Source organism: Ictidomys tridecemlineatus, chromosome 2 (assembly GCF_052094955.1).
Source record: "Ictidomys tridecemlineatus isolate mIctTri1 chromosome 2, mIctTri1.hap1, whole genome shotgun sequence".
Classification (NCBI taxonomy): Eukaryota; Metazoa; Chordata; class Mammalia; order Rodentia; family Sciuridae; genus Ictidomys; species Ictidomys tridecemlineatus.
Window position 1 is genome coordinate 205,628,676 of NC_135478.1, and position 21,563 is coordinate 205,650,238.

Consider the following 21,563-nt stretch of genomic DNA (forward strand, 5'->3'; position numbering starts at 1 on the left):
AGTGAAATGAACAAATTCCTTGAAGTACATCAACTATCAAAACTTACATAAGAGGAAATAAATAGCCTAAATATAAGAAAATGCTAGGCCCAGACAGTGTCACTGGTAAATTCTGTCAAACTTGAATTTAAAGAAGACACAGGCAATAGAAGAAAATTGTGGACCAGTGCCACTTGTTCCAGCACCATTTGTTGAAAAGACTATTTTTATTCCACTGAATTATCTTTGTTTCCTTGCCAAAGATCAATTAAATATATTTGTATCATTCTATTTATGGGATCTGTTTTGTTCCATTCATCTGTTTGTGTGTGTGTTCTTTAGTCAGCACCACACTCTCTTGACAACTATAGCTTTATAGTTATCTTGAAGTTAGTATTAATCCTCTTTGTTCTATTTAGTATTACATTGTGTTGGCTATTCTGTTTATGGCTTTCTATCTAAATTTTAGAATCAGTTTGTTGATATACACAAAATAGCTTTCTGGAATTTTTGTTGGGAATATATTGAATCTATAAATGAAGTTTATAGATTATGAAGGGAGAAATGACATCTTAATAAATTTTTTCTATCCATGAAAAAAAAAAGTGTGAACCAGTATTTCTCATAAATGTGGATTGTAAAATTCTTAATAGAACTTTAACAAATCAAAACCAATTTGATTCAAAAAGGATAGAATACTATGAGCCAATTTATCCTGGGAATGCAAGGATGGTAAAACATACACAAATCAAGCAGTTTAAATCACCATATAACCAAACTAAAAAGGAAAAAACATATGATCATCTCAATAGATGCTATGTGTTGCAGTATAACAAATTACTCCAAAATGTATTAGCTTGAAATAATAAATATTTATAACCTCACAGTTTTGCATCAGGAATCTGGATACAACGGAGCTAGGTAACCCTGGGATCTCTCACAATCATGCATTTCAGGTATTTGCTGAGGTTGCATTCATTCCAAGGGTCAACCTGGGATGGATCTGCTTCCAAACTTATTAATGTGGTTGTTGGCAGGATTCAGTTTCCTTTTTGGACTGGAAGGCCTCAGTTCAATGCTGTTTGTTATCTGGTGCCCAAATGGGCAGTTCATAGCATAGTAGCTTGATTCTTCTGAGCAAGCAAGACACAGCAAAGGGAGAATACTAAGGGAGTCACAACCATTTCTATGTTAATTTTGGAAGTGACTTTATCACTTATCCTGTTCTCTAGAAAGGGCACAAGACTCAAAAAAAAAAGGTAGGTAAAAAGATGTGTTGGATTTCATGAAAATTAAAAGCTTTTTATATGTCTCAGCTTGGGGATATCACTTAGTATAGAGCATTAGTATGCTTGAAGCCCTGGTTTCATTCCCCAGCACTAAAAAAAGAAAAGAAAGTAAACAATAGCACCAAAAACATCTCTCAAAGGATACTTTCATGAAAGCGAAAGAGCCCACAGAATGGGAGAAAATATTTGTGAAGCATATCTGTTAAGGATTCTAGTATATAATGTATATAAAGAATTATTATTATAACTCAACATTAGATGAACAATCCCTATTAAAAATGGGCAAAAGTTTTGAATAGATGTTTTTCCAAAGAATACATATAGATAGCAAATAAATGTGAAAAGACATAACATTATTTCCTTGAGAAAATACAAAGTATACCACAGCGAGATAACAATTTTCAACTTTCAAATGTATACAATTTTAACACTAACCCTACCAAGAGTGAAGAATGTTAAGCAACTGGAACTTGTATATAGTGATGGTGGGAATGTAAAATAATATACTTGTCTTGAAAAACATTTTATCAGTTTCTTAAAATGTTAAATATTTGCCCCTTATGATGGCACCCAGCTGTAAGCTCAGCAGTTTAGGAGCTGAGGCAAGAAGATCACAAGTTTGAGGCCAGCAACTTATTGAGACCTCTCAAATAAAAAAGGCTGGGAATGTGGCTCAGTAGTTAAGTGACCCTGAGTTCAATCCCTGAAGAAAGATATATATATATATCCATTTGATCCAGCTATTTTACTTATTTACTCAATGCTTAAAACACATGTTCATAGCTGCTTTATTTGTGCTAGCCCTCAACTAGAAACAATCAAAATTTCTATCAACATGTGAATAAATAAAAAATTATACTAGATTCCTACAATGGAATATTAACAACAGAAAGTAAACAAATATCAATACATTTAATAGTAGAGTTTCAAAATAATTAATGTAAATTTTAAAAGCCTAGTTAAAAAAAAAGAGCACTCACTATATGTTTCCATTAACTTCAAATCCTCAAAAATGCAAATAAATCTGTAGTGACAGCAGATTAGTGGTTTGCTTCAGAGCAGGGGAAGGAGACTAGGAAGTAATTATAAAGGAATAGGAGGAAACTTATGGGCATGACAGGTTTCACAGGTGTCCAAAACTTACTAAATTGTAAAATTTAAATATTAGTACTCATAGTATATTAACTATGTCAGTAGATTATTTTTAGAGTGAAAATCTTAGTAAATGTAGATTAGAAAGTTTTCTAGTATGTTGATGAGTCACTGTATCACCAAAATTAGAGCAAACATCATACTCTTGGGGAATCTCAGAAGAATTCTTTTAAAAATTAGGAACAGACAAGAATATGCAGTGTCACACTCCATTCGTTGTAACAGAGATCTTAGTTTGTGCAGTAAGAAATATAAATTAGTAGCTAGATGACTGGAAATGACAGGAACCAAACATTACCTGCATGCCATATAAACATTTACATAGAAAACTCAAGAGTCCAAAAATTGTTACAAATAATAGGGGATTTTTAGCAAGTTTGATAAGTATAAGATTAACATATAAGGGCTGGAGTTGTGTCTCAGTGGTAGAGCGCTTGCCAGGCATGTGTGAGGCCCTGACCACTGCATATAAATAATTTTAAAGAAAGAAAATAAAAGATCCACTGACAAGTAAAAAAAATTAATAAAAAATTAACATAAGTCATATGCATGTGCTAAAAGAGAAAATGTAATATTAGAGACCGTTAGATAAACAGATCTGCCACAATATGCAGTATTTCTATAAGACAAAATTTAAAATTTCAGAACATTATGGAAGACCTAAATAAACAAATAGGCTATTCATTCATGGATACTAATTGCTTTCACATTTGTCTATACATTCAATTAAATCCCAACCGAAGTTCCAAAGAGGGTTTTCAAGAACTTGGTAAGATAATTAAGTTTATGTGAAAGACCAAAGGGCCAAGAATAGCCATAATACATCTAAAGAAGAGCAGGGAGAGGGCCTTGACCTACCAAATGTAAGGACTTGTAATTTAATAATAATCACTATAATGTGGTATAGTCCAAGGATAATTAAGTTGACCAGCAGAAGATAATAGAAAGCCTCTTAACTGTTTTACACAAGAATAGAACTTAGGGAGGCTGTAGTTGTGGATCAGTGGTGGAGACCTTGCCTAGCTTATGTGAGGCACTGGGTTCATTCTCAGCACCACGTGTAAATAAACGAATGAAATTAAAGGTTCATCAACATCTAAAAAAATATTTAAAAAGAAAAGAATAGAACTTAGGTTAAGAGAGTGGTATGACAGGTTAAAAGAAAGAAAGGGTGGCAGGCCTTGGAATTGGAGAAAGAGGTTACTCCTTTTTACATTGAAATAGTTGAATCTGAGTTCCTACTTTACGTACTATTTAAGAATTCTGGTTTATTTATTTGTTTTTTGTTTGCTATATTAGAGATTGAATGCAGGGGCACTCTACCACTGAGCTATATCCCTATTTTTTATATTTTATTTTGACTTAAATTGCCCAGACTGGCCTCAAACTTGTAACCCTCCTTTCTCAGCCTCCTGAGTTGCTGGAATTACAGGCATGCACCACTGTGCCAGGCCTATTTAAGAAATTCTCTATGGACTAATATCTCTGATGAACACAGATGCAAACATTCTCAACAAAATATTAGCAAACTGAATCTAATAGCACATCAAAAATATTATATGGGTTTCACACATATTAGGAAGAATCATGCAAATCAATAAGCATGGACAAAAACCATATGATCATCTTAACAGATACAGAAAGAAACATTTGATCAAATTTAACATCTCTTCATGATGCAAGCTCTTGTCAACAAATTAGAGACTGAACAATTATATATCAACACAATTAAGGTTATATTGACAAACCCACAACTAACAAACTGAAAAAAAGTTGAAAGTGTTTCTCTAAGATAAGGAACAAGATAAGAGTGCCCACTTTCATTGATTTTATTCATTGTAGTACTAGAAGTCCTAACTAATAAAGGGCATCCAAATTGGAAAGGTCCCTTTCTGCAAATGACATGATCTTAAATATAGAAAAACTAGACTCCACCATAAAACTTACCAGTGGATCAAATTCAGCAAAATGAAGTAAAGTGAAAGTAGTCTTTCTGTACCTCAAAATGCACTTGATGAAAAAATATAGAAGGCACTCTGATTACAATGCTATGAAAAGAATGAAATACTCAGGAATAAGTTTAACCGAGGAAGTGAGAGGATTCTATGAAGAGAAGTATACACACATTAGAGGGAGAACAGTCTTAAATAAATTGTGCTGTGGGAATTGGGTATCCATATACAGCAGAATGAAACCAGACCCCTATCTCTGACCATATAATATACAAAAATCAGGGGCTGGGGATGTGGCTCAAGCGGTAGCGTGCCCGCCTGGCATGCGTGCGGCCTGGGTTCGATCCTCAGCACCACATACAAACAACGATGTTGTGTCTGCCGAGAACTAAAAAATAAAAATATCAAAAAATTCTCTCTCTCTCTCTCTCCTCTCTCATTCTCTCTTTAAAAAAAAAATCAACTTAAAATGGATCCAATACTTAAATGTAGGACATGAAGTACTAGATGAAAGCAAAGGGGAAATACTTCAAGCCATTGATCTGGTAAAACTTTGGCGGGTAATGACCTCAGAGTCACGGGCAACAAAGCAAACATTGACAGAAGGGTTTATATCAAGCAAAACAGCTTCTGCACAGCAAAGGAAACAGCACCTGAGAGACAATGGGAAAAAAAATTTGCCAACTATTCATCTAGTAAGAGATTTAACCAGAATATACAAGGAACAACTAAGAATAAGCAAATCGGCTGAACACAATGGCACAAGTCTGGTAATCCTAGCTATTTGGGAGGTTGATTGCAGGTTCAAGGCCAGCCTCACAACTTAGCAAAACTCTGTCTCAAAAAAATAAAAAGGGTTGGGGATGTAGGTCAGTGGTAAAGTGCTTCTGGGTCCAATCCCCAGTATCAAAACAACACCACAAAATAAAGAAAAAGAAAAGAGGGCTGGGTTGTGGCTTAATGGTAGAACGCTTGCCTAGCATGCATTTGATCCCCAGCATCACATAAAAATAAACAATAAAGATATTGTGTTCATATACAACTAAAAAACTATTTGAAAAGAAAAATGGAGCAAATAAGGGTTAAGGCATAGTTCAGTGGTAGAATCCTTGCTTAGCATGTGGAAAGCCCTGGGTTCAATCACTAGTACCAAAAAAGGAAAACAACAAAACCTCCCAGATCTGAAAAGACATTTCTCAAAAAAGATATACAAGTAGCTAACCAAATACATGTAAAAGTGCTAAATAACACTTATCAGGGATGTGGAAATCAAAATGACAGTGAGATACTGTCTACCCAGTTTGAATAGCTATTATCAAAACTACAATATACAGCCAAATCTGATGGTGAATCCCTACAATCTTGGCTTCTTAGGAGTCTGAGGTCAGCCCAGTTAACTTTTGTCTCAAAAGGGCTGGGGACCTCTGTATGAGGCATAGCACTTATCTAGCATGGTTAAGTCCCTGGGTTCAATCATTGCTCGTGGTGGTGGGGTGGTGGTGGTGGGGATAGTTTCTACATAATGATAGTATCATTATCTCCACAAAAGATCAATAATTTAAAAGTATTAACTAATATCAAATTAGTGTTATCTAACAACCCATGTTCAGATTTCTCTAGTTACCCTCAAATTGTTTTTTTTAAATATATTTATTTTATTTTTATGTGGTGCTGAGAATTGAACCCAGTGCCTCACACATGCTAGGCAAGCACTCTACCACTGAGCCACAACCCCAACCCCTCAAATTGGGTTTTTAAAATTTGTTGAAACCATGAGACTTTAACAGTTTTCCCTCTGCTGCCACCTTTTTCCCCACCTTACTTTGACTTGAGAAACCAAGTCAAGAGGCCTGTAGGTTAGAATACTACAACTGTTGTGGTATGTGCTATTTTGTGGCATCTGTTGCCTTGTTACTCTAGTCTCTGAATTTCCTGGGAATTGGTAGTTAGATCAGAAGCTCGTTTAAATTTAGATTAGAGGAGGTTTCCTCCCCCCTCAAAAAAAAAAAAAAACTAGATGATGCTGTCTTTAATTTTGCGTTAAAAAATCTAGTTCTACTATACATGATGCTTAGGGTGGTCGCTGTGTTCAAGTTCTAAAGTGGTTGTTTTTAAATAAGAGTATATTAATTAGGATAACATAACATTTTTGTAAAAATGCTTTTTATAACTTTAATGCTTGCATTTTGGAGGGCTCTACCATTAAGCCACCTCCCCAGCCTTGTTTCTGAACATTCTCTTTCCTTCAGATGTAATATCTCTTTATGTAAAAAAAAATCTCTTATTTTTTTTTTTAGGTTTCCAGCTACTGATGTTACAAACAATAAAATATGGGAACACAGAATTGAGGAAAAGACTTAAACCAGGTAGATAAATAATGAATGTCTGAAAAAATAAAATTACCATTCATTTTTATAAAGGATGTTATTAATATAATTGACAAAACTGAAATATGAACTGTGTTGTGTCAAAATTAAATTTCTTGAAATTGTTTATTATACTTTGATAATATAAGAGAATATATTGTTGTATTTAGAGTAAAGGAGCATGTTGTATGCAATCTACTTTTGAATGGCTCAGAGAAAGTTAATGATATATACTGTGTAAGAATTTGTGAAGAAGTGGATCACTAGGAACTTGTGTAACACCAGTGGAAATATATATTATTCTAACTTTTCTGGAAAGGATTTTGGCCATTTTTATCAAATTTTTAAATAGGTCAGCCCAACAATCTTACTTTCTCTCCTAGGGTAATTGTAGGAAGACTATAAAAAGTTGTGTGGATAAGGATATCGTGTCAGAATGTTTTACAGTTAAGAAATTGGCAATAACCTAAGTGTCTAAAAGATAAGATTCTTTAAATATATTTAAACACTGTGCAATCAGTAAAAGTTATATGAATCTATACTGACACAATATCATTGTCACAGCAGGTTAAAAAACAAACATGAATAATAATAACTTATTTTTATTTTGTTGTTGTTGTTTTGGTACTGGAGATTGAAACCAGGGGCACTCAATCACTGAGCCACATCTCCAGTCCCTTTTTATATTTTATTTAGAGACATGGTCTCACAGAGTTATGTAAAGCCTTGCTAAGTTGCTGAGGCTGACTTTGAACTTGTGATCCTCTTGCCTCAGCCATCCTAGCCACTGGGATTATAGGATTGCACCACCAGACCTGGCTTACCCCGTTTTTATTTTTCAGAAAAAGGGACACATACACAAATATATGAATTTGTATACATGTTGGATTAATACTTTTAGTTGAATATATAATCTGTGTGCACATGTATATTTACACACACATATACACACACATACACATATACATGTGGATATATAAGTTAAAATTTGGAAAGCTGACACTCTTGCTAGTGATGATTTTTGATTAGTGAGTTTGCAAGTGAATTTTATACTTTTTATATTATCCAACTTTTAAAAAATAATTGTTGCTTTTGTCATCAACTTTTTGTAACAATGTTTTTGATTAAAGTTATGTTTTATTTTATTTTGTACATAATTGAAACTTTCATTATGCAATAAAATAGTGCTACTCTGTACTAGATTAGAAAAGGACTGAGTAGTGTTTATGAGGCTAACTTGACAGATTCCATGACTTGTTAGTCTGTTGCCTTCATTCTGGCAAGTGGTCAACATCTGTGTCTGGCTCTCTCTTCGCTATCTTACAAATGTGATGCTGCTCACATAACTTAGCCTGAAGTATATTATCATGTTTGTAATATCAGAGGACATGTTCTACTAATGGCAGTTGTAAGGTACCTTTTATAAAAGAATTTATGTATTTACTTTTTAAAAAAATATTTATTCTTAAGCTTTAGGTGGATACAATATCTTTATTTTACCTTTATGTGGTGCTGAGGATCAAACCCAGTGCCTTGTGCATGCTCAGCATACTGCTGAGCCACAACCCCAGCCCTGTATTTACTTTTGATAGTGGTTAAAAATGTGTTTTGATATAAATTCTGATCATTGTTCTTATAGTTTAACGTTGAGTTGTCAATTTTTAAGGTTTTTCCATTAACCTTTTTTTTTTATTTTGCTTTTCTTTAACAGGACTTTTCTTCAATTAGTTAAAAATATGGATCCTGAAAAAGGGAGCTCACAGATTGTGAAAGTGACACCTTTTCAGCAAATTCTTGCCTCCTGTACTGGAGCAATATTGACATCACTAATGGGTAAAATTGTGCTACTGATGTTTATTATGTGACTTTGAATCAGTGTTTCCATGATGCTAATGATATTCTTTTATCAGATTGATAACATGAAAAGTTATCAAGTCAGAAAATCAAGATACTTGAATTTTAATTCTTGCTTTGCCATTCTTAGGATTCTTACTTAGGGACAGCACTTACTTCTCTCTAGACTTCATTTTTTCATCTCAAATTAGGGGTTTATAAGAGGAGTTCTTGGGGGTTCGCTATCAATATTAAACTTTTCAGATTATTATCTCTGAAAATTACAAAGATAGAATTAAATATTAGCATATTGAATAAAACAGAAGGTGAACAAATATTATAGTAGTGACGAAACAATGTTTTACTTTGCCTACATTACAAGTGAATTTCTTAAATTTCTCTGGATCACATTTTTGTTTCTTAAAAAGACATGGCCAAATGACACTGTTGATAGTTTAGCATTTAATGATTGGCTAGTTTATTTTAAATAAGATAAGAAGTAATTGCTTTATGATGTATCTTCAGGTCAGAATTTTAGGATGTTAAAGGCCTTAGAAATTATTTGATTTTCTAACTCTGATGAAGGATAGTTTTCTTGGAACTATACTTGATATTTTTTCCTACTTGGATAAAATATGACATGCAAATTTGCCTTTGCCATGCTGTTCCAAATAAGATGACACAACCTGTGTTAAAGATGATTTATGGTTAGATATTCCAATTTTCATTTCCTATAGCTTTTATTTGATAGAGATAAATTTAACAGATTAGGAAGACTATCAGGGTTTGATTATTGACTATTGTAAAACAAAATTATTTTTATATATTTAAACAGATTTTTAGAAACTTTTATTCTTTACCTTAGATAACATATTTTCCTATAAACACTAGTATTTTATTTTTAATGCTAATGTAATTGTAGATATATTATAAATAATAATTTAATACTTGTTAGAGAAGTGCTGCCTGTCTTTCCACTTATGCTCTTTGAACAAAATTCAAGGGCAAAAATTAGAATGTTACATTCAAGGGTACTTAAGATAAATAACCTTATTCATTATATAGCCATGAGGAAAAGTATGCATGGATGTATATTGTGGTTTTTGTAAAATCTTTGTACAATTTATAGGTATCACTTGCTAATTGAAATTTTTATGTATCTTCATAGTAACACCCCTGGATGTTATTAAAATTCGACTCCAAGCCCAGCGTACCCCTTTCCCCAAAGGTATGTGTGAGAGTTATCCTAATAATGTTGTTTAATTTTTCAATGTTACTGAATTCATTTTCATTTGAATAATTCTTTTAAAAATATATTCTGTATTCACAAACATTTTTGGCCATTTAGTAGTACATGATGAGGTCTAGGCAGAAAAAACATGAAACACTCTTTTGGACTTACCAATTAAGAGTAGAGGGATTATTATATATTTGAATATGTGCCTCTCATGTAAGAACAGAATTATAAGGGAATTTAGACTCTAAATTCTTCCTTTGTTCAAGAGTTATACTTATTCTAGAACATTCATGACAACTATCCAATTGTTACTTAAATCTAGTGATTGGAAATTTCATTATTTTATCAGGCAGGTTGGTTTATTTTCGGACAGTCATTTCTGTGAAATTTCATATGAATAATTATATATTTTTACAAGCTGGGCAAGAGTAGCAATTCCAAGATCAATCATTTAAATGTTTATTAAAATAGCAGCATTTCAAATATATTTAAATAGCAGAAAACAGACTAGACTGAAAAACATTGGCTTGGATATAAATGCTTCCCTGTTGAATGCATAGCAGTGAGATGGAATTAAAATCAATCATATTTCAGATGAATGAAAAAGGATTAGGTAGATTATAGGAAGAGGCTAGGAAGGTAATTTCTTACACATTAAAGAAAGCCTTAAAAGCAGAAGGAGATTCTCAGACTTACATATTGATGAAACTCACAGAATTATATACATATTGAACAGAGAAGACAATTTTGGCAGCAGGAGTGAGACTAATAAATGAGAAAGAATTGGTATTAGAAAAGTTGTGGTAAATTAGGTAGGAACTGGCAGACATCTACATTGAGCAGTACAAGTACAGAGAAAAGGACAACACATACCACTATTTACATTGAGATGAACATTTAGTCTCCACTTTATTTTTATTTTTATTTTTTTGCCTTGAATTTCATTGGCATACTACAGTTTTCTTCTGGACAAATAGAGGAGACATGAACCATGTTTTCAAAACAGATTTTCCTCCTCTTTCTTTCTTCTTCATTACCTCATATAATTTAAAAGATTGTGTTTCTGTGTACATTTCTTACTACAGTCCCAAAAACACAAAATCCACTAATTTACTCCATTACGTTGCACAGCTGTGAATTTAAAACTCTATCATTTAACAAATTGAATTAATTATGTATGTTTCATTCTAGAAAGAAGAGATAGTTATTTTTCTTTTTTAAGGTTATTTTATCATAATTTTCTAGTCACCTCATTGTACTTTCAACTTGATTATGTGAAATAATTGTTGACCCCTGGAATCTTCTTTGTTAGGAAAATGTTTTGTATATAGTAATGGACTCATGGATCATATGTGTGTCTGTGAAGAAGGAGGCAACAAAGCATGGTATAAGAAGCCAGGAAATTTTCAGGGGACATTGGTAAGGAGATTATATTATTTGGAATTACTGTGTATTTTCTATTTTTATATTTATTCTTATATATGAAAAATTTTCTCATTGCAGGGAAGTAATAAGTCCATTATATTAAAGAAGGAAAAGGGAAGTACTTTTTTCCTTTATAACTCTGTTAACTTTCATTGGTTCATACTTTTTATGTAGAAAACAGAGGAGGTAACTTTTTAAAAATTAGACTTTTGTTTTAAGATAATGGTAGATCAGATGTAATTTTAAGAAAAATATGCAAGACAGATCTCAAGGATGTTTTTCCCAGATTCCCACCCACAATGACAACAAAATCTTACCAAACTAGCAACAATCACAACCAAGATATTAACATTGTTCTAATTTTAAAAAAATAAAAAGAATAATTCCACCACTATAAGGATTCTTCCGTATTCCACATTTTCCTGTGCTCTCTCCCACTCATTAACCCCTGGTAACACTAATTTGTTTCAGTTTATAAGATGTTGATATTTCAAAAATGTTTTATAAATGGAATCATAAAAAATGAATTCTGGGGTAGTCACTTTTTACTTAGCATAATTATCTGGAAATTCATCCAGGTTGTTATATGTATCAATTATTTGTTCCTTTTTATTGCTCTGTTCTATTCAGTGGTTTTGATGTGCCATATCCAGTTTTTAGCTATTATGAATAAAGCTGCTACAAAAATTCATTTACAGTTTGTGTTTGTGTGTGTGTGTGTTATAAGAAAATCTTCATTTGCTGAGTGCACATGGTAATTGCATATTGAGAGCTTAAGATAACTGCCAGCATGTTTTTTCTAAAGTAGCTCTACCATTTAACATTCCCATCAGCAACATGTAAATGATCTGGTTCCCTTGTGTTTTCACTAGCATCTGGTGTTGTCACTATTTGTATTATATCAATTATTATACATGCATAATAATATCTCATTGTAGTTTTAATTTGCACTTCTCTGGTGACTAATGATGTTGAACATCTCATGCTTATTTGCCATTCTATTCAGTGAAATGGATCTTTATGTTATTTGCCCACTTTCTAATTAAATTGTTTGTATTTTTACTATTGAATTTTGAGAGCTGGTTATATAATCTAGACACTGGTCCTTTTTGGGGTGTGTGGTTTAAAAATATTTTCCCCATTCTCTGGGTTGTTTTTTCATCTTATTAACATGATCTTTCACACAGTAAGTTTTTCATTTTTTTTTTTTAGTTGTAGTTGGACACAATATTTTTTTTATTTTTATGTGGTACTGAGGATCAAACCCAGCATCTCACACATGCTAGACAAGCGCTCTACCACAACCCCAGCCCCAAGTTTTAATTTTGATGAAATCCAATTTATAGTTTTTCCTTTTATAAATCATTCTCAGCACTTTTTACCTACCTTTAGACTCTGACAGTTTTCTCCTTTGTTTTCCCCTAAAAGTTTATAGCTGTATATTTAAGCCTTCAATGCATTTTGAGTTGTTTCTATTTAAGGTATGAGACTGAAGTTGAAGATTCTTTGTTGCTGTTGCTGCTACCTGTGGATGTTCAGCTGCGTTTGTTTTTTTTTCACCCATCAAGTTGTTTTTTAGGCCTTCATATACATTTATGTTGAACATTTTGAGCTGTATCTATTTCTGGGTTCTCGATTCTGTTCTGTTGATTGATAATGTCTATCACTTTATTTATACAACACAGTCTTAATTACTGTAGCTCTGTAATAACTTGAAATGGGTCAGTTCCTAAGCCAACATGACAGAGATTTGGGCCTACTTTTTCTTCTATTAGGTGCAGGGTCTCTGTTCTAATGCCTAAGTCCTTGATCCTCTTTGTTAACTGACTGACACTGCTTCCAAAGAAGGAAGATACCACCTTGTTAATGCTGGGTCAAGCTACAAGTCCCAGTTTCCTGCTCAGTCTCCATTGGCACACAGTTTTGAGAGAAGATCTCTTTACTATTAGACGAGGATAAGGATTTTGGCTCCCTATGTAGTTTCCACTAATTCTGTGGTGGACTCGTCTCATTACTGCTGGGTGATGGTGAAAGTCCTGACTCTCCACTACTCTTCCACTGACTCCACCCTAGTGAGAGTGGGGGAACTTATAATTGATCTGGTGGGGCAAAGTTTCAGCTCCCCATTGACCTATGACACCACACAAATAATGGTGTTACAGTGCCTCATTGCAGCCTTCACAGGGATAGAAGTCTAGGCTACCTATTGGCCTTTGGTGGTATGGGTAGGTGGTGCCACAGGTTTTTCTGTGGTGTTTCGTTAGAGTGGAGTGGCTTCTGTCTAAAGTTTTCTATTTTCCTGAGCTTCCCCTTTCCTGGGAAAATATGCAGTCCTTTTGACTAGCTATTTTTTTTTCCTCACCACAGTATTTTAAGTCTTGTAAATGTTATGGCATGTATGAGTATTTACTTTTTATTCCTAAATAACATTATTGTTTGAATATGCCATATTTTATTTTTCTGTACATCAGTTGCTAGACATTTGGTTCCCACTTTGGAGAATGAATCATTGCTTTCTGAATATTCAATTTTTTTGTATGAACATGTGTTTTAATTTCTCTTGAATATATACCTAGAGTTGGTATTGTTGGTTTATATGGTACCTCTACACTAAATCTTTTGACACTATGCCAGACCTTTTCTAAAGTAGCTTCATCATTTTATTTTCTCATCAGAATATATGATGGTTCCAATCTTATTGTGGTTTTGCTTTGCATTTCATACTGATCAATGTTCTTGAACATTTTTTCATACAATTATTAGCTATTTGTGTATCTTCTTTGGAGATATGCGTGTTGTAATCCTTTGCCAATGTTTAATTTTTATTATTAAGCTTTAAGAGTTTTTCTGTTAACAGCAGACTTCCTTCAGCTTCTAACTACTTAGAGCTCCTCTCCAGAGTCTTCAAAAAGTGGGCTTTAATAATACTTTCTCAGATTTCATACTTGGTGAAGAGGGTTTATCTTACCAATTCTCTGCCATCATTACTTATTTTCTTATAATAATGTTTCCAAACCTTTGTTTCTAAGCCCTAAGTAGAAAAATCCAGATCTGAGTAATATAGATTTTATTTTGTAAGAACTGTTATCCAGAAATTCTTCACTATACTTGCATTTGTGTACTTGCAATGAAATTCTGTTTTTTAAAAGAATGGACAGCTATAAATCCATGGAGCTCATATTTGAGAAATAAATGCTTGAAAGAATCAAATTACCAATAAATTATCACTATACCTTTCTATTTATCAGGTTTAGGGATATATTTTGACTAATTTTTTTTCTATTTTAATTTTAGGATGCCTTTTTTAAAATCATTAGAAATGAAGGCATTAAATCCCTGTGGAGTGGCCTTCCTCCTACTCTGTAAGTTGAAATTTAATATTTTTTTCTGATGGTTATTTAATCTTACAATTTCCATGGTTAAACAAAGTCTTGTATTTTTAATATTAGAACTCTGTGTTAGTTAACTTTTTATCTCTGTGACAAAATATCTGAGAAAAACAGTTTAAAGGAGGAAAGATTTATTTGGGCACACCATTTCAGAGGTTTCAGTCTATGATTGGTTAGTTCTGTGGCTTTGGACCTGAGACAAGGCAGAACACTACAGCAGAAGGGCATGGTGGAAGACACTTGTTCCCCTCATGACAGCCAGGAAGCAGAGAGAGAAAGAGAGGAATGGTTCAGGGACAAAATGTAAAAGGCATGCTGCCATTGACTTAACTTTAAAAAAGTTTGTGTCACATCCCAATAGCACTGTCAGCTGGGAATCAGTCCTTCTACAGCTGAGCCTTTGGTGGACATTTCAGATCCAAGCTATAATAAATTTAATTTTCTGAAGCATTGTTTTTTGAGTCTCACAACTACCCACACATTTGATGATGTGCTAGAAGGGCTCATAGGACCTAAGGGAGAGTTATACTTATGAATATGGTTTATTACAGCTAAAGGATACAAGCAGAATTGGTAAGAGGAAAAAAACACGTTGTACAGAACACATTTTTCTTCCAGTAACTCACTGAAGTGTGTAAAGTGTTTTTGCCTTGGGAAACTCGGATTTCACAGTGTATAGCATTAACTGGTTGTTGGTCATGTAGGTACATTCTGTCTTTGTGAACAGTTATGATTAGCCAAACTTCAGATCCCCAGAGGGAAAATAGATGTTTCACATATGTTACATTGTTTGCACAAATCCACTTGGATTAGTTGGTTTAGAGCTTTAGACATCTAGAAAGTATTATCATACTGAATATTCCAGTGGCTAAATTCCCATGAGTTAGTCAAAGCTCAGCATGCAAACAGGGCCTCTTAAAGATAATTATAGAAGATTCGAGCAACCAGACCTGCTGTGTTAGCATAATTTTTTTCTTTATGTTCAGAAATAATTTAAGCTAGGTACAATGGCACATTCTTTTAATCCAGCCATTCATAAGGTTGAGGCAAGAAGATCACAAGTTTGAGTCTACCCTTGACAATTTAGCAAGACCCTGTCTCAAAATAAAAAATCAAAGGGGCTAGGAATGTCACTCATAGTAAAGTATCTCTGGGTTCAATTCCCAGAACCAGAGGGAAAAAAATAATTTAGTGTTTATTTGATTTTTATTTTACCAAAACTGTGAGGTATACTGTATTATGTGTATATTTTTTCCAGGTAATTCTACTTACTAGCAATTATATGAATATGATAAACTAGTAGATCTGAATGTAAAAATTCCAAAATAAAATATCTTGGCTTTCTCTGCCTCATTTATTTCTAAAAATTTCTATCCTTTGTATAGAATCAATTTTGAGGCATTGATTTTAATGCCTAAGATTATAAAGTTAGTGGTAGATCTAAGAGCACTATTTCAGTCCTACTCCAAATTCTTAGCTTCAGACTTCACCATAGAATATTAAAGTATTCCTCCAGGTGTGGTGGCACATACCTGTAACTCCAGAAACTCAGGAGTCTGAGGCAAGAGGATTGCAAGTTCCAGGCCAGCCCTAACAAATTAGTGAGACCCTAAACAACTTAGTGAGTGACAACTTGAATAAAAAAAAAAAAGAAAAGAAAAGAAAAGAAAAGAAAAGAAAAAGGAAGGGAGGGAGGGAGGAAGGGAGGGAGGGAGGGAGGAAGGAAGGAAGGAAGGAAGGAAGGAAGGAAGGAAGGAAGGAAGGAAGGAAGGAAGGATATGGCTTGGGGTAAAGTGCGTCTGGGTTTAATCTCCAGTATAAGGGGTGGGGTTGGGGGGAATGGTTATTAAAGCATTCCAAACTATGGTCTGTTAAACCATAAACATAAAGCATAAACTGGTTTCTTATTGCATTAATATTTCTGACATGACAATGTCCACAACATTGTATGTGAATTTAATAATTCCCTTTTTATATTTTCATTTAAAAGAATGGGTCATTAGAATTTCCTCAAAACATTAATTCTGGTAATGTTAATTGTAGTTTATTTATTATTGTAAGCTGAAGTGATATATTCCCATAGTTCAAAAATATCTTACTGTTGTTCAACAACATTTTATTGCAGTGATTCTCATATTAAGGTAAATGTTAATTGGGAAATCATATCTGGGAGACCAGAAACAGATCAAAAAAGATGAGGAAAAGGACAAGTGTTCTAATTTTATTTCCCTATTTATGACCTGAGGTTATATAATTTATATTATCTGAGTTTGGTAACATAGCATGTACTTAATGCTACATATTATAATTTATCTTATATAGCATTTATTTGATGCCATATATTGGAACTTCACAACTAGAGGAGGGCAGATACCAATCTTATAACTTTTTTATTGCTAAATTAAATGCTAATAATTTTTTACATAAAAGAAAAATTTATCTTATGGGCTGATTTGTTGTTTTTTAGCTTATCCAAAATAAATGATTTTGGGCTGGGGATTTAGCTTAGTTGGTAAAGTGTTTGCCTCATATGCACAAGGGCATGGGCAATCCCCAACACCACAAAAACAAAACAAAACAAAAAAGAAAAGGTTTTTGTTTTTTTTTTAGCTTATAGTAATATTTGAATTTAATTCAACAGTATGTTTGAGACCTTTTGATAATTTTGAAAAAAATTTTGTTTCTATCAGAGTGATGGCAGTTCCTGCCACAGTTATTTATTTCACCTGCTATGATCAATTAAGTGCTTTTCTGAGATCTAAATTAGGAGAAAATGAAACCCGAATACCAATTGTTGCTGGAATTGTGGCCAGATGTAAGTAATGAATTTTTATATTCTTTTTGATTTCTGTTTAGAACATCCATTTAAATTTGGTATCCACAGAGAATTTATACAATGTAGAAACAATATCAGTATATTTTGCATTCCAGTTTGTACTAATTTGTTAATATCTTTATTCCAAAGGTAACAAGGCATAATGATTGCCCTCAGAATGAGTTGGAATTAGCCCATGTTGGTAGAATCTTGGACAGTTTTTAGAGTGCCATCAGAATTGATTCTTACTCCCTTAAACTTCAAAGATGTTATCTGGGTCCATGTATGTTTCTGGCCAAAGTCTTGAACCATTTTCTTCATAACCTTAGGTTCAGAGTTTAGTCAGAAGGAAATATGCTTCTATGCAGAAGAACATTTATATCTGTGAAACAGAAGTGAGGTTTATTGGGGGCACTAATTGGAATTAATTATTGTAGTAGTTCTAGTTGATTATAACATTTCTGGGACTAATCTTGAAAGAGTTGAAACCAGAAAAAGGTATATGAAAAATATACTTTTTTGTTTCATCAAGGGAGAAAATCTGTGCCAATGTTTTGACATCAGTAGGTATTTTAATGTTTGCAGACATTTCAGAATAAAATATGAAATGCATGAAATATTTTTACATGTGTGTTTGCTTAGTACATGGCTTTATTTTTGTTTTCTTTTATTTGATTGGTTCTGTTAGTTGGTGCAGTAACTGTGATAAGTCCGTTAGAATTGATTAGAACCAAGATGCAGTCTAAGAAGTTTTCTTATGAGGAACTGCATCGATTTGTCAGCAAGAAAGTAGCTGAAGATGGTTGGATTTCACTTTGGAAGGGCTGGGTTCCCACTATCCTTAGAGATGTACCTTTCTCAGGTAGGATATGTCTTCTTACTAGTAGCTTATAAATTTCACATAACCTTGTCCTTATTCTTATATTACTTTTACTAAGGTTTAAATCCTTTATGATTAAAGGTAAGCTGTTTTCTGTAGTGACCACAAATTCCAGGTTCATTTGGGCTTTCAGATCTTCATAAGCCTTTATTGAATGAAGTTTCTAATTCAAACCTGGTTTTCTTTTCTCCTTGTGTTTAATTTTCTTTAAAACTTTAATTAGTAGGTATTCATATTCAGAGAATAAAAACTACCTTTAACCTTATTCTAAATAAGTGATAATCAGTAAGGTAAGTAAACTTTTCAAATCAAAATATCATAAAATCCATTTATGACCCTTTAAAATACATGAATTCCTTCCTACTTTTTTAATTATTAAAAATAAACATCTCCCCATTGAGTATCCTATAAAGGATTATTATAAATCAAATAATCAGATAGGTGGTTGTGTTCAGTTATCCTGTTTAAAAACATGAAATAGATAACTAATCATTGATTCCTATGTCACTTATGTTTTCTTTACTATTTATTTATTTACTATTGTTTGTTTGGTACTGGAGATTCAACCTGGGATTGTTCTACCTCTGAGCTATGTCTCCAGCCCTTTATATTTTGAGACAGGGTTCCCTAAATTTCCCAGGCTGTGTTTGAACTTGGTGATACTCCTGTCTCAACCTCCTAGGTAGCTGGGATTATAAATGCATGCCACCATACCCAGTTCCACATATACATTTCTAATTTTACTAGGTAATGGTAGATTCCTTTTTTTAAATTTTTTAAATTCTTTTTAGTTATACATAACAGTAGAATGTATATTCACCTATTATACATACATGGAGTATAATTTCCCATTCTTTTGGTTGTACATGATATGGAGTTACACTGGTTGTATGTCCATATATGAATATAGGAAAGTAATGTCTGATCATTCTTCTTTCAACAGTGGATTCTTTTCTAAAGTGATTGAATGGATTTATACAGCTAACAGCACTGCATGAAACTTCCATCTGCTTTATACCTTTGCCAGCTCTTTTATTGTCACAGTTCTTTCATGGTGTTTATCTAGCTATTTAAAGTAGCACCTCACTTTAATTTACAATTTTCTTTTAATAAGGCTGGGCACTATTTCACTAGCTATCCAGTTATTCAGAATCAATTTGGGGATATAGATAGATATTCATTTTCACACACACCTGCATCTGGATTGTTTATTGTTTCAGCATCATTTCTGGAATAATTACAGTTCCTGTAGGTATCTGCATTGTCACCTGTGTCGTATCAAATTTTCATGTATATGCATGCATGTGTTTCACTGGTTAATTTGTCTACATCTGTGCCAATAGATTCTGTCAAAATTACTAATCTAAATGACAAGTTCTTTGTAAAAATTCTTGATGTCACCTCATTTTTCTTTTCTAGGAATGTCCATATCTGTTTGTTAATAATAAAACTTCTTTAAAGTATTTCAGTAGAGATTTTAATTTTTCTCATAAATGTTACATATTACTTTAATCATTATAACTATTCTTCCTACAGGAAGGTTGCCTTTCCCACCCCTTCAAAAATAATAGAAAGTTGCATAGCAAACTTTTTTGAATAGTAGTGATAATAAGCATCGCTATCATTTTTCTTATTTTAAAGGAAATAGTTCTGTTGTTTCCAATAATTTTTTTTTGCTACAGGTTTGATGCATACCATTTATCAAGTTAAAGGAATTCCCTTTTACCTATAGAATCCTAAGAAATTTTTTTGTTCACTTTACATGGAAGTGTTAAAGTTTTTTGAATGCTTTTTTGGTTACTATTTTATGCCACTGTTTTGTTGATGTGGTAGATAACACTGTTACAGTAATTGCCTCAGCATAGCATTTCTGGGATAATCCAATCTAGCTTCATTTTGCTCTTTTTTTTTAGGATCTTTACACCTATATTTGTCAATAGATGGGCATTTACTTTTTTTTCCCTCCTACTTATTCTTGTCAGGTTTTGGAATTATAGTCCTACTTTACTGATAAACAGGATGGTTTTTTTGTTTAAAGAATGCTAGAATATTACTAAAAATTTTAATCCCTGCCTTTTTAAATCCCATCCAGTCTAACAGAAAGCAAGATGTGTGACACTGTCAGAATTTCTCTTTTCCTTTAATTTATAACTTCATAACTCTTCTTTAAAGTCGACATTTTATTTCTAAATGTGTGCTCATTTCATTCTCTATTTTTATAGCAATGTACTGGTATAACTATGAAATTTTAAAGAAGTGGTTGTGTGAGAAATCTGGTTTATATGAACCCACATTTATGATCAACTTTACTTCAGGGGCATTGTCTGGTTCTGTAAGTTTATCCTTTTGTTGTTAATACACCAGCAAAATGGTAGTTATTATTTTAAAACAGAGTTAAGTATTGGATAGTATTTAATGTATATTGAGATAGTGCTTTTTGTACTGTTTTAAATTCTGTGTAAGTACTTATTATCCTATTTAAGGAAATAAATTATTGACCATTAAAATAGTTTTTAAATGTACTTTGTATTTATGTTTTTATTATATTAATGTGCATTATCATATTTCCGAGAAATCTTTAGATTTGTTGGATCATTATAGTTATGATCATGATAATACTTGGAATAGTGCTTTATTATTTGCAGAATATTTTATAATGCACTAGTTTAATAAATACTAGTAGATATGATTAATATTTCATAGAATCTCATCCCATATATATCTTTGAACTAAACAGAAGCAGTTCCATACCTTGTTGCTATTTTCTGTTTCTTAGGAAACATTTGGCTTATAATAATTTCAAGAAAAATTATAACCAGCAGGGAAAATCTTAAATTTAAGACCATTTTTTGAGTGAGAAGGTTGCCTTTCCCACCCCTTCAAAAATAATAGAAAGTTGCATAGCAAACTTTTTTAGGTAGATTTATGTCACCCTGACTTTGACAATGAAGAGTTTTCTATATCCACATACTTCCAAAATTAATTTGTGATTGTTTAAAGCATGACACTGACATATTGGAACCATATAAAAACAGAACTAAAGGTCCAGAGTGAAGTGATAGAAACCTGACAGAAAGTACTGGAATAATATATCAGAAAACCTACAGAAGCTACAGATATTGAGTTCAAAACTTAGACAAGAATATCATTTGGTCTAAAATCTGTCAAAGTAAGCGTAGTAAATTATAAGCCCTTTAGGCCAGAAACACAATTAGTATTGTTGAATAATAACTTCAGGATGTTGCA

The 21,563-nt window shown here is 32.7% G+C and overlaps 1 protein-coding gene across 3 annotated transcripts in view; it reads left to right on the top strand.

Moving 5' to 3' along the window:
- Slc25a40 (solute carrier family 25 member 40) overlaps window positions 1-21,563 on the top strand; it is a 48,048-nt gene that overhangs the window by 18,587 nt on the left and 7,898 nt on the right. For 2 of the 3 annotated variants that reach the window (XM_005340009.5, XM_013365047.4), the window contains exons 2-9: window positions 6,670-6,738; window positions 8,450-8,571; window positions 9,740-9,799; window positions 11,121-11,227; window positions 14,528-14,595; window positions 17,313-17,437; window positions 18,126-18,299; window positions 20,540-20,649. In XM_005340009.5, the coding sequence (XP_005340066.1) occupies window positions 8,475-8,571; window positions 9,740-9,799; window positions 11,121-11,227; window positions 14,528-14,595; window positions 17,313-17,437; window positions 18,126-18,299; window positions 20,540-20,649 (741 nt within the window). In that variant the 5' untranslated portion in view covers window positions 6,670-6,738; window positions 8,450-8,474. The remainder of the gene's footprint in view (window positions 1-6,669; window positions 6,739-8,449; window positions 8,572-9,739; window positions 9,800-11,120; window positions 11,228-14,527; window positions 14,596-17,312; window positions 17,438-18,125; window positions 18,300-20,539; window positions 20,650-21,563) is intronic. The other variant, XM_078040494.1, reaches the window with a different exon arrangement.